Raw genomic sequence first — 13,740 nt, forward strand, 5'->3', positions numbered from 1 at the left:
TTCCCTTGAGGCTGGCTGGAAACGCCGGTTCTTCAAGCTGTGGAGACCTAATGCATAAAAGATTCCTTTGCATAATGCAGCACACCCAAAAACTGATGACATGGGATTCCAAACTGCCAACAGCAGAGGGAAGTAGAGCCCTGCTTACAGACGACACACACTCCCAAAACAATTATGGGAAGAACAGACCTATCTGGGGTATTTTTGGGTGTGGGTGTGCCTGAATGTGACAATCCAGCATGCTTTCAATGCACCAGAGCTTCCTGCTGCCAGCAATTGCCTGTCACTTTTTCATCCATCCGTGGTAAAGAAAGCAGGCTCCATTCTGGAGCAAGCTGCAACTATGATCTCTTAGCCTCACATGGCTCCAAATGATGGACCTTCCAGAAAAAGGGTGGGGAATCATCCATACATGCTGATTACTGAAGCAGTTAGATTAAGTCCCACTTTTAAATAGTGCTGTACTGTTTTTAATCTATCTTTGTTTTAACAGACCTGATTTTGTATATTACTTTCCAGCTAGTATTATTATTAGCCTTCTGTACAGTGGTACCTTGGTTCTCAAACTTAATCCGTTCCGGAAGTCCGTTCCAAAACCAAAGTATTCCAAAACCAAGGCCTGCTTTCCGATAGAAAGTAATGCAAAATGAATTAATCTGTTCCAGACTTTTAAAAACAACCCCTAAAACAGCAATTTAACATTGATTTTACTATCTAACGGGACCATTGATTCATAAAATGAAAGCAATAAACAATGTACTGCAGTCACACAATCGAATCAATCAGTAGCTGAACTGGGTTCCACACAGTCACAAAAACAAAACAAAAAGAGCCACAAAAATGCAAAATAAATAGCAAAAACAGACAGACCTCGGCGTAACACTCAAAACGGAAGTATGCCACTCAAATTGGAGGTGTAACACTCAAAACGGAGCACGTTCGGCTTCTGAAAAAAGTTCCTAAACCGGAACACTTACTTCCGGGTTTGCTGTGTTTGAGTTTCAAGTTGTTTGAGTACCAAGGCATTTGAGAATCAAGGTACCAGTGTAATAATTTTTCACTGACTTGCTCAAGGCAGCTACCAAAGGGTTAGTTCCGCTCTTGTTCCGCTGCTTTCCCCAGGGGGGAAGCCTCTATTTAGCGCTCAGTTGGAGCAAATGGCAATTCGAGGGTTTTCCTGCAGAATGCTGTTTGTTCCGATTTATCGCTAAAGGCCAGGTTTTTCCTAGGAAAGGAACGAGACATGGCAAAAACTGCTGGAACCCCTCCATGGGGCTAGTGGAAGCGGGGACGAGTTCCAAATCACTACGATGTCACCAAACGATGGGAAACATTCACCAAATTCCTGCGCTCCTCAATTACAGCAGTTTCCTCTCCTTGATTTTCTCTAACGCAGATGGGGAGCCACAGCTGGCATCCACCGTGATTGACACCATCCTGGCTGGTTTGCCTGGGCCTCGTGGCGCACCTGGGCCCGTTGGACTGCCAGGTAAATAGATCTGGTTGAAGAGGTGGGCTCAGGGAGTGGGAAACTACAGGGACAGCAGCCGGAACCACGAAACCAGGCGCTGCCATGGATTCTTTAGCCGAGATTCCTGCTTTGTAAGAACTTGGACTAGATTACTTCATGGGATTCCTTCCAACTCTACAATTCTACAAAGAATCCCAGCTATTAGACTTGAGCGTGCACTTCCATTTTTTTTTAAAAAAATGTTGATTTAAAGAAGAAGGAAAAAGTCTTAAGTGGTTTTGCATGAGAGGCACTCAGAAATGACCTCCCGTCAAGAGCGCAAGAGGGCCCCCAGTCCCCCCCCCCCGTTCTTATTACCACATTCATCCATTTAGACTTCATTTCATTTCATCCCTGACTTTGATATATGAGGGCTGCATTAATTATGGAGGCTGATTCAATTGCCCTGGTGGGTGCCTGATGCTTGTGGGGGTCTCATCCGAAACAATTAAAAGCTGAGTTTGGAAGGAGTCCTCATCCATCCCCCCCACCCTCTCCCCGATGAACTGCAAGTGTAATTAATAGTCGGCGTCTGGAAGAAATTATAATCCCCCCACCCACACACTCCCTAAGTGGGATAAAGCCATTAGGAGACATCTCCTTAACAATGCCGCATAACAAGTAGATATGTTCAAATGAGTGTTCTCATTCTGCCAAGCACTTCAGCTCCATGCCAGGAAGACGCTCTTAAAAAAAATAAAATGCTTCCTTGTTAGAAAAAAAAAAGACACACAGAGAGAATCTCTCGCCCAGAGTTGCAAACTTCCGATTCTGGAGCTGGGAAAGGTCAAAGGCCAAAGCAAAAATAAAATAAAATTGGTGGGTTGTGCAGATTTCCAGAGATGAATGCGAGAGGGTTAGCCGGGTGTTGCTGTCCATGTGTAAAGTATTATCCAGGAAGTATCCAGGAAGCCGGCTTTCTTCAATGGCTACTAGTCGTGATGGCTATGTTCTGACTTCACAGCTGGTCACTGTGAGAACAGGATGCTGGGCTAGATAGGCCATTGGCTATTCTCCTCTACTTAGAGTGTTTTGGGTTCTATCCAACTACAGTGGTACCTCGGGTTAAGAACTTAATTCGTTCCGGAGGTCTGTTCTTAACCTGAGACCTTTCTTAACCTGAGGTACCACTTTAGCTAATGGGGCCTCCTGCTGTCACCGTGTGATTTCTGTTCTCATCCTGAGGTAAAATTCTTAACCCAAGGTACTACTGATCTTTTATTCCCCTTCCTTTCCTCCACCTCCCCTTTTTATGAAGATTACCCGCTGTGGGATCCCACAGCTAATTTTCCCCTGGTCTCCTCGCTGGCCCAGATAGGACTAATTTAGCCAGCTAGCCCTGGTGATCATCTAATGTTTATTGGATGAATTTCCCCCCTAAATTGATTTTGGAATTCTGAATTTATTGTTATTCACATTTTATACGGTTATGCTGTTTTTTTGTTGCATCAATTGTTTTAAATTTGTTGTTAGCCACCCTGAGCCCGGTTTTTTGAACCAGGAAGGGCGGGGTATCAAAAAAAATATTATTATTATTATTATTACTTCTGGGTTAGCGGAGTTTGTAACCTGAAGTGTTTGTAACCCGAGGTGTTTGTAACTCGAGATACCACTGTATGTTCCATTCAGAGTAGATTTCATTCACTGAGATTAATAGACCTAGGATAGTTGTACCCATCGATTTCAGTGGGTCTGCTCTGGGTACGACTAGCATTGGCTATAACCCAATGTCTTTTAAGAACAAAAGGAGAGCCATGCCATACCAAAATAGAATTTATCTTTTTTGCTTTGGCCTCTAAGGACTCTTAATCCGAATGCCAGTTGTTCAAGTAAGGCCATATCCTATACTTTCTTGTGCTGATAATCCAGACTAGCTCCTAATATTCTCAGCTGATGATCTATTTTCTCCCCCCAACTAGGGCCACCTGGATCTTCAGGTCCCAAAGGGGCCCTGGGACCTATTGGCGCACCTGGGCTGCAGGTAGGCAAATCAGCTCTCTCACAGATGAAAACGGTGGCAATCTTCTAACCGCCTTATTTATTTCTCCTGCCTCAACCCTACTCACACCTTCCCCCATTCCCAAAGGCCCAAGGTCTTATCTCAGGAGTTGGGAACCTCCAGCCCATGGTTCTCTCCCCTCCTTTGGCTCACCAGGCTGAACCATGCCCACCTGCCCCTCGTTGATTTCCCACGTGATATCAGATGTGGGGCAAGTCTGCCTAATAAACAGAAGATGCCTTTCAAGGGAGGGCTGCTTTTTCTGAAGTTCTACCTGCTCCCAGATCAAGGTCTTGTTCCACCGCACAAGATATTGTACAGAAGCAAAGCATTCCTACACTCGCCAGCTACCCCCTTCTCTTTCTTCCCTGCAGGGCATGCCTGGTTCTCCTGGACAGCCCGGGTCCAAGGGCTCCAAAGGAGATCGAGGAGAAAGGGTGAGTTCACCTTCAAGTCCATGCATGGCAAATCACCTGGTGCCTCCTTCATTCATGTATTTGGGTGGCCTTGCTTGGCAACCGCAAGGAAATCAGGGGTGGGGAACTTTGGGCCCCCCAGTTGTCGTTCCCATCAGCCCCAGCCAGCATGACCAATGATCAGGGATGATAAGAACCTAAGAAGATCCCTGCTGGATCAGACCAGTCCTTCTTTGACCGCAGATATTTTAAACAAATTAAGCCATTCAGTAATCCATTGTTACACCATCAAAACTTATTTACACTGTTCAATTTATGCTACCAGCATTTTTAAATGCACACAATTTTCACCCATATAACCAGTAAACATTTTCCAGTCTTCTTTAAACGTATATTCTTCTTCTCTTATGCTATATGTTAAATCTGCAAGCTGCGTTTGTTCCATTAGTTGAAGTTGCCATTCTTCTTTGGTTGGGACTTCACTCGTATTCCATTTCTGAGCTAGCAAAACACGGGCCGCAGTAGTAGCATACAAAAATAGTCTTTTTTGACACCTGGGAATTTCCTTCTGAATTATCCCCAACGAAAAGGACTCTGTGGTTTTTTTTGAAAGGTACTTTTAAACATTTTTTTCAATTCATTATATATCATTTCCTAATACACTTTTACCCTTTACAAGTCTACCACATATGATAAAACGTACCCTCTACCTCACTATATCTCCAACATATTTCTAATATCTTCTAACCATGGAGGCAGAGCATAGCCATCCTGGCTAGTAGCCACAGATAGCCTTATCCCCCACCCTCCACCTCAGAATTTGTCCAGTCCATCCAAGTTGCTGGTCATCACTGCCTCCTGGGGGAGCAAGTTAGTATCAGCTATCCCTGTGCAAAATCTGCCGCCCACAACCATTTGCTCCAAAGAAAGTTCTATGAAAGTCAAGGGGTTCCCTTGTTTGGATTTGATATCCCGCCTTTCACTCCCTTTAAGGAGTCTCAAAGCGGCTAACATTCTCCTTTCCCTTCCTCCCCCACAACAAACACTCTGTGAGGTGAGTGGGGCTGAGAGACTTCCAAGAAGTGTGACTGGCCCAAGGTCACCCAGCAGCTGCATGTGGAGGAACGGAGATGCGAACCTGGTTCACCAGATTACAAGACTACCGCTCTTAACCACTACACCACACTGGCTCTTGTGGCAACGCATGTAAACTATCACTATTTCCCAGTGGGATCCAGTTGCAATGAAAGCTGGTTTGGGATAACGGGATAACTTGCTAGCCTCCCCACCAACAAATCAAAGTAAAAACTCAGCCAAGCAGCCAACGCCATCAGTTCCCCTTGCAAACAAATCAGGCTCAATGTTCAGTAAACAGATTGTTTGAAACACCCCTAGTTAGCGATTCTTCTGCTTCTTTTCCTCATACTTTCCTGGTGTTCTTTGTTTTTTTAGGGGGAACCTGGTAAAAAAGGTGACGAAGGAGATAAAGGTGCAGATGTAAGAGCACAACCAGTTCTTTATTGTTGCTACACTCTTCCCCCCTTCCCTTGCTAGTAGGTATTTAAGATCTGCCTTCGCCAGCCTGATGCTCTCCAGAGGTTGTGGACTACAACTTCCATCAGGCTGTGCAACTGCGCTGTTGCTGGCTGTCGCCAATGGGAGCCAACCTCCAGAGGGCACCACGTTGACGAAGGCTCCTTAATATCGTAGGATTTGCCTTGTGGTTCTTCATGTATTGTGTCTGCAAAGTCCCCGCGAAGTGCCTTGCAGCTAAAATAGATCTCAGAAGAGATACGTTTTAATGGCCGAAAACATAAGAATCTAGAATGGCCAGGCAACACTAATTCTCTGAAAATGGCAATGTTAAAAAACAACAACCACCCAATAATCTGCTGTATATTTTGGAAGGTTGCTTGTTCTCTATGCATTTGGATGCTTCTTAAGATATCATGGGGACGTCGGTGGCGCTGTGGGTTAAACCACAGAGCCTAGGACTTGCCGATCAGAAGGTCGGTGGTTCGAATCCCCGCGACGGAGTGAGCTCCCGTTGCTCGGTCCCTGCTCCTGCCCACCTAGCAGTTCGAAAGCACGTCAAAGTGCAAGTAGATAAATAGGTACCGCTCTGGCGGGAAGGTAAACGGCATTTCTGTGCGCTGCTCTGTTTCGCCAGAAGCAGCTTAGTCATGCTGGCCACATGACCCGGAAGCTGTACGCCAGTTCCTTCGGCCAATAAAGTGAGATGAGCGCCGCAACCCCAGAGTCGGCCACCACTGGACCTAATGGTCAGGGGTCCCTTTACCTTTACCTAAGATATCATGACCAAATTTTGGACCATGGGTGAACAGGTTTTCACCCATGCTTGGACGCATTTGAGTGCCATTTTGAGTCAAGGTGACAGTCGGAACCTTTCAAAACTGCAATTTCCATGCAATGCCAGGTTTCAGGCTGCTAGTTGTTAATTAACCATTGTTAACTGAGAGATGTGCAGACGGGAATGAGTGAGTCCTAAGGACATATTCTAGAGACCTATACCGAAGGCAGCCTTCCCTTCTCCCTAGTGTGCATGGATATATAGATTATCAACCATCTATATATATTCTACCACGTGACGCCCCCCCCCCCTGTCTGCAGTGGTACAGTCCAGATATAAGTTGGCTGTTTTAGTAAGGATGGAAGAAGCCTAAGCAGGGTGGTTGCAATTTCCCTAAGGAACGGGTGTCCATTGAATGCATGAACCAATGCCTTGCCTCCAGCAACCCAGATCTCTTCTCCTTTGTAGGGCGAAGGTGTCCAACAGCTTCGGGAGGCCCTGAAGATTTTAGCAGAGAGGGTGTTAATTTTAGAGCATATGATTGGAATCCATGGTGAGTGATGGGGAAATGTTCTGCTCAGCTTTGCCTTATGGGGAGAGAGGAGGCGCCTTTGACTGAATAATATTTATGCAGCTCTTCCATCAGAAAAGGCTTACAGATCACGGTAAGCCAGACTTCTCGGTGGCCGCTCCCAGACTCTGCAACTCCCTCCCTAGAGACGCCAGACAGGCTCCCTCCTTATTCTTCCACCGACAAGTGAAGACTGTTTTATTCCGACATGCTTTGGTAGTAGACTGTTTTTTTAAGGAAAGGGCTTTCTTTCAATAGTGCTGTGCTGTTTTTGTTATCTGTATTTTCATAGATTTGTTTTTCTATTGTTTTAATCCTGTTACAGCTTAACCACGTTTTTAAGCATGATATTTGATATGTTTTTTAGCTTTCTGCCTTGTTTTAATTTGCATAAGCTGTCTTGAGTCCCAGGCCAGGAAAAAAGAAGGCGATATAAATAAATAAATACAAACACATTGGGTGAAGGGTAGTATAGAAATGTAATTGATAAATAGTAATGATAAATAATAATAAGAATATTTCCCTTGCTGGGGGGTGGGGAAAACTGCATGCAGAGGGTGGGCAGGGCTAGAAGTAAAAGTGGATGATATGCAAAGGCTATGATGCTTACCTTCAGTACAGTAAGCTTCTGCAACTGTGCAAAAGAGGTTTCTTTCTCCCAGTTCCTGCCACATCACATCTCTCTCCATCGAGGCATTGCCACAGTTCAGAGATGCATTCCAGCCAGGCATTAGCGCCTGTGGAAGGGATAGATTGGGGCCAGTGAGGGGGGTGGCCCCGGGGAGAATCCCCAGGGCCGCATCGAGAGATCCTGAGGGCCACATCTGGCCCCCAGGCCTGACTGCCTCTCCCTGTCCCTGGCTTTCCTTTGTTTTCAGATTCTTTGTCTTCCGTTGAACCAGGCTCGGGGCAAGACGTGATCCTGGGCGCCCCTCTCCGCGCAAACGTGAAAACCAAGCGGCATCACTCCAACCAGATTCTTTCCTCGCTTTTGGACGGCAGCGAGAGCAAAGGGAAAAGGAGCCGAAGGAAATAGGACACCAGTAAGGGCCCTGATCCATTGTGTCTAACCACAATGACAAATTGCATGCAGAGGCTGTGCTGGGGAAGGGCTTGTAGCTCAGGGGCTGAGCGCCTGATTTGCCTTGCAGAAGGCCGCAGGTTCAGTCCTCAGTGGCGCCACTGGGAAAGACCGCGACGTTTCCATTGCCAGGCTATAAGGGAGCTGAGTTGCGTCATGTGCTCATTGAGCTTTGGCTGGCCATGCCTTGACCACATTGAAATCAAGGGGACAAGTTGGTCATGCCTTAACTCCCGTTGTTTTATATGCAGAGCATCCCAGGCTCAAACCCCAGCAGCTCCAGTGAGGGCTGGGAAGGACTCTGTCCTGGATCCCTGGAGATCTGCTGCTAGATCAGGGTGGACCCTGCTAGTTTAAAGCTTCCGTTTATTCAAACCCTTTTCCTCCAGGGTACTTGATCTTGTGGGTCTGCTTTGCATAGAAGGCTTTCTTTGCACTGATTGGATCAGTACAGCTTCCATCACCATTTTGCTTCAAATGACATCCACCCATCTGACTGGGTTGCCCCAACCACTCTGGGCGGCTTCCAGCATATACAAAAAGTCAAATAGTTCTACAGGGCAGGTGCCACCACCAAGAAGGCCCTGTGCCTGGTTCCCTGTCACTTCACTTCTCGCAGGGAGGGAACTGCCAGAAGGCCCTCAGAGGTGGATTTCGGTGTCCAGGCTGAACGAAACAATCTCAAGGAGGAAAGTTTCCTCTTTGGAAATAAAATTGTGCAGGGGCCGAGGTCAGACAAAATTGCAACATGTGTATTTTTTTCCGCATCTGGGAGGCGTCCCACTGTAATGAGCCCTTTTATTGATAGGTCCAACAGCGAGGGCTGGAGATCTTCCAGAGATTTAGGCACAGAGGTCCCTGCAGGACAGGAGGATGGATCAACCCGTCGGAATAGGAAGGCATTCCTTGAACTCTCTTTGATCTTTAAAATGTATACTTCACAGTTACTACATTGCCCTATCTCTGCCCCTGTGTCAGTGTCCATCTCAGATGACCACCGTCATGCCCAGAAACCCCAAAGGCCACGTGTGATAAAGACACTTCTTAGAGGGTGCTATTGATGCAAGAGCTGCCCAAATTTTCCACCTTCATGGAAGTCTTTGCATCGACCCCTGCTTGCCGAGGTACCCTTTTGTGTCTGCAGTGGAATCCGCCTGCATTCTGGAATATTCCAAATATTTAGCTGTGATTCTGTGAATTCATGCTGGATGTGGCTATTGTACCAATTTAATTTTTAGGTGGGTCTTTCATTAGGTACCAAAACGTTTGATCGGGGAACTAGTACAAGACAGACCTGACAGACTTCAGAACAAATCACAGATCTAGCAGGAAGTTTGTTTGAAAGGCAGACCAACAAGCTTCCTGCAAACTCGAAAGGGGAAAAAATGAAACACAGCCATGTAAGTATATGAAGAAACAAAGGAAGGAGACATTTCAGCTTTTCCAGGAGAGCAGTGGTGGTGATTGGAGTCCCAGATCCCTCATTTCACATATGAGCAAGGGTACAGTCCCAGAGAATTCATGCACACCAAACAGACTGCTCTATTCCTTCTTGCACAATTCTTTCTCTCTCCATTCAGGATGGGGGAAGAAATTGCAAACAGAATTTATCGACGTCGCACAGCATGAGAAGCGAAACACAACCATCCTACGAAATTCACACGTATCCATACTCTGCAGGGCAGTTCTCTCATCCACCAGTGTTTACAAAAAATAAATAAATGCATCTATTGGGAGAAAGCGCACCTACAAACACATGCACTAGTGAAAAGAGCCTACCAGGGGAATTCTGGTTCATCGGTTTCAGCTAGGCTTATCAACCAACAGTATTTACTAGTCCACAACCAATAAAAGTGATTGCAGGCAGTTGGAGTGACTGACCCTCTGGGACCCTCCCAAGGCTACAATTCTATGATCCTAAGTGCATTCTCTCAGGATGCAAAGGCAGTAAGGAACTGGTTCTGCCAGAGTTTACCCACACCCTGTTAAAAGACTGACTACCCCTCTTAGTAATGCGGTTATTTTAAACATTCGGGTCCTTTCTTTGAGCTGAGAACTCAAAGCCGCATTCCAACCCGTAAGATAAGTCCCAGGGCAGGGGTTAAAAAGCCTGATCTCTGCTATAAATCAGAAATCCTCCCCCATCTCATGCCACTTTGTAGGAGAGAAGTAATAACTGGGGATTCCTACACTCTTCTTTGCCTCTGCAAGTACGTATATAGGCTTGCTTCCAGCGTGCAAGAAGAAGATAAGTAAAGCCATTTTAAGGATTTAATCCTCTTTCAAAGCCGTCCAAGATGGCGGCCATCTCATCTCTTGTGGCTGTCAATACCATTCTTTATGTTTATGCCTGTCCTAAGACTTACATTTGTTGCATTCAGATCCTAGCTGGTTCTCCAGGAGCTCAAGATGGTGTACATGGTTCTCCCTCTCATATAATCCCCACCCACTGTAAGATAGTTTGGGCTGAGAGGCAGTGACTGGTCCTAGGTCCCAGCCAGTGAACTACATGGGTGAGTGGAAATTTGAACCCGGCTCTCCCATGTTCAACGAACTAAACACTTCACTGCACTAATACCTCTCCACACCATGTATATTTTTAAAAACATCTCTATAACCTCACTTCGTACTCCCCTTTCCCCCTAAACTAAAAGTCATAAATAAAGTGAGCTTTCCTCATATCGGGGAGTTGTTCCGGCCCTTTGGTCATTTTGCTCAACATTTTCACAAACGTTTTCCTCTCTGCAATATCCTTTTTGACGGAGCGGACAGCCACCTGCCCGTTCTGCTTTAGTGTTTACAGGGATGTCCACAAAACCCGCCGTTTGCTGTGGAATCAAACGAACAGGAAAGGTGCTATTAATTTCCGCAAAGCTCGTTCTGAGCTGTTTTGAGCTATGCAAGACGGTTTAGGCCGGATCTCTGTGTGGTTTTAAATGTTCGCAAATATCTCGTCTTGTTATAAACTCCTTGCCTTTGCAACTGGTTGTGTGGTCTTGCTGATGTTCAGCTACCAAGGTTCATCGAGCTTTCGCCCTGTTTCATGAGCTCTATTGGTTTATCAGGCTATAGAGCAGCGATCTCCGGTTAGGCAGCTAGATTTCAGGCAGACACTGAAGCCAGCTTGGGTCTCTCCATTGCAAAGCAGCCTGCTTTCAAAAGTTCGTGTTGCAGCTTCCTGCAGATCTCGCTTTGGGTCTGAGATGTGGAAACCTGATGTGGGCAGGGCAGTTTTGAAACCTGGTTCAGCCTGGAGGCTTCCATTTGCTGACCCCTAAAGGGAAATAGTTCCCCTAAAGGGAAAAGAAAGCTTTTGCCTACAGATCGTGCATCATTACTGTTCAGACCTGCCAGCTGTTAATTGTATCTTCTCCCACCCTCCCAATTTGCTATGGGTTTCATTACTGCGTATGAAATGTTTTGTACTATTGGAGACACTATTAAAGAACCCATAGATACCAAAACTTTCTTATTTAATGCACTGAGAAATAAAACATACTGTAAGCGAAAAGTGGAGCCCTCTGTCCTTTATTTCTCTATTAGGCCCAGCTTTCTGGCCAAAAGTTGCACCACAAAATATAACTACACAATGTGGGGGTTTCTTAGCACAGAGTCGTGCTGGATCAAACCAGGAAGCACTATACTGCTTTGAGGTTTGTTACGATCAAGAGGCATATGAATTTTATGAAATAGTAAATAAATACTGATCCCGGACATTGTTCATCAAGCTTAGTATTGCCAACACTGACCTGCAGTTGCTCTCCAGGGTTGCAGTCAAGGAACGTTCCAAGCCCAGCTTGCGGATACTGGAGGTTGAACCCAGATCATTCCCCCTTGTCATGGACTGGTTGGACACAGGGGAATATAGGGAAATTTTAAAATGTTTAATGTTTTATTATGTTTTTATATACAGGGTATGTTGCTAGCCACCCAGAGTGGCTGGGGCAACTCAATCAAATGGGCAGGGTATAAATACTAGAATTATTATTATTATTATGAAATGTTGTTGTTGTTGTTTAGTTGTTTAGTCGTGTCCGACTCTTTGTGACCCCATGGACCAGAGCACGCCAGGCCCTCCTGTCTTCCACTGCCTCCTGTAGTTTGGTCAAACTCATGCTGGTAGCTTTGAGAACACTGTCCAGCCATCTCATCCTCTGTTGTCCCCTTCTCCTTATGCCCTCAATCTTTCCCAGCATCAGGGTCTTTTCCAGAGAGTCTTCTCTTCTCATGAGGTGGCCAAAGTATTGGAGCCTCAGCTTCAGGATCTGTCCTTCCAGTGAGCACTCAGGGCTGATTTCCTTAAGAATGGATAGGCTTGATCTTCTTCTCAAGTCCCATTATGGAATAGGGTGTCCCTATTTTTACTGGAGAAATGTTGGAAGGCATGGAACTGTAGTATTGGGAAGGATCCCGAGGATCATCTAGCCCTTAGCAGGATTCACCCTGTGCGCCAGATTTGACAAGTGACCTAGAATTCAGCCCCACTCATCAGCTGACATCACAATGGTGTCAGCTGATTGACAGAGGGTCATGGCTTGGGGGAAATGGCCTTGTGGGCCAAACTTGGGGGACAAGATGGGCCTGCAGTCTGGAGGTTCCCCCCTCCCAGTCTAGTGAGTGCCATGAAAACCTGAGTTCACTGAATTGGACATCAGTATAATTGACAATGCACCCATTGTATGATATTAACCCCACATCCCAGGTAGAGTTTTCCCACATGTTCCATATTGAATCTGGTCTAACTGGGGGTATTATGGGACCTATTGTGCGATAGGGGAGAACATTGCCAAAAAAGAAAAAAGACATGCACAGTTGGTTGACACTTGTGACATTCAGTAGATGGGAAGAAGATATTTCCACAAATAAAGAGAACTTAGCTTGGTAGATCTTGAAGTAAAAAATGGTTTTCCAAACCAGTGTTCCCTCATTCTCCTGCAACCCCTCCAATCTTGCCCTCTTCCCTCCCTTTTAATTCCCTTTTTCAACAAAGAGGTCTGACACTGACAACACTTGATTCACCCTCAGCCAGGGCAATGGGAACAGGGAGAGCGCTAATGTCTCAGCAGCCGATGATAAGGGAGGGAAGAAAAAGTCTCTGTCAAGCTCAGTCCCCTTGGAGATGTCCTCTGCCTCGATGCCTTCTGACAACACCGCTCTGATCTCATTTGCTTTCCTCGGCCTGTAATTGTTTTGAAAAGCAAAGCACATCATGGCAGCCGCAAGCTTCGCAGGGCTTGTGGAGAACTGGTCGTGATCCCAGAAGCTTGGAGGAAAAGCAGGGAGGTTCTTAACGCTGTTCCTTCTGAAGCAGAGTCATGGTCACATCCAGCGTTGCTGTCAAGAGGTTTGAGATCCTCTGACTCTAATGATGTATCTGACTCTAATGAGGTATCTGAAGAAGTGTGCATGCACACGAAAGCTCATACCAAGAACTGACTTAGTTGGTCTTTAAGGTGCTACTGGAAGGAATTTTTTTTGTTTTGACTATGGCAGACCAGCACGGCTACCTATCTGTAACTGGATCTAATGATGTAGTTCACTTTTTTGCAAGGGTGTGTATGAGTTGGCCCAAACTGCCCTTTTATGCTCCTCACTGCTCTGATCATCAAGATAGCAACGTGTCTCTTTCCACCTGGAAGTCTAGAACAGGGGTAGGGAAACTAAGGCCTGGGGGCCGGATGCGGCCCAATCGCCTTCTCAATCCGGCCTGCGGATGGTCCATGAGTCAGCGTGTTTTAACGTGAGTAGAATGGTCATTTAAGGTTTATGATTTCTCTATTTCCTTCTGAGGAAACTGAATAGTTCAGTGAAATGAGGTTTGTAGCCGGCATCCTGTTAAGGCTTTGTTCAAT

At 45.9% G+C, this 13,740-nt stretch overlaps 1 protein-coding gene and 1 long non-coding RNA gene across 5 annotated transcripts in view; both read left to right on the forward strand.

The window, feature by feature from the left end:
- Positions 1 to 11,399, forward strand: part of COL26A1 (collagen type XXVI alpha 1 chain) — a 97,559-nt gene extending 86,160 nt beyond the window's left edge. For 2 of the 4 annotated variants that reach the window (XM_083714706.1, XM_083714707.1), the window contains exons 8-14: positions 1,397 to 1,489; positions 3,430 to 3,491; positions 3,884 to 3,946; positions 5,378 to 5,422; positions 6,705 to 6,789; positions 7,710 to 7,850; positions 8,697 to 11,399. In XM_083714706.1, the coding sequence (XP_083570832.1) occupies positions 1,397 to 1,489; positions 3,430 to 3,491; positions 3,884 to 3,946; positions 5,378 to 5,422; positions 6,705 to 6,789; positions 7,710 to 7,843 (482 nt within the window). In that variant the 3' untranslated portion in view covers positions 7,844 to 7,850; positions 8,697 to 11,399. Of the gene's footprint in view, positions 1 to 1,396; positions 1,490 to 3,429; positions 3,492 to 3,883; positions 3,947 to 5,377; positions 5,423 to 6,704; positions 6,790 to 7,685; positions 7,851 to 8,696 lie in introns of all 4 variants that reach the window. The other 2 variants (XM_083714704.1, XM_083714705.1) reach the window with 1 other exon arrangement.
- A 1,042-nt stretch (positions 11,400 to 12,441) lies between these two features.
- Positions 12,442 to 13,248, forward strand: LOC310832772. Its single transcript, XR_014558426.1, has 2 exons — positions 12,442 to 12,595; positions 12,879 to 13,248. It is a non-coding gene; the product is annotated as an uncharacterized lncRNA (long non-coding RNA).
- Positions 13,249 to 13,740: the final 492 nt, after the last annotated feature.

Source organism: Podarcis gaigeae, assembly GCF_964106915.1.
Source record: "Podarcis gaigeae genome assembly, chromosome: 15".
In the NCBI taxonomy this organism is placed as follows: domain Eukaryota; kingdom Metazoa; phylum Chordata; class Lepidosauria; order Squamata; family Lacertidae; genus Podarcis; species Podarcis gaigeae.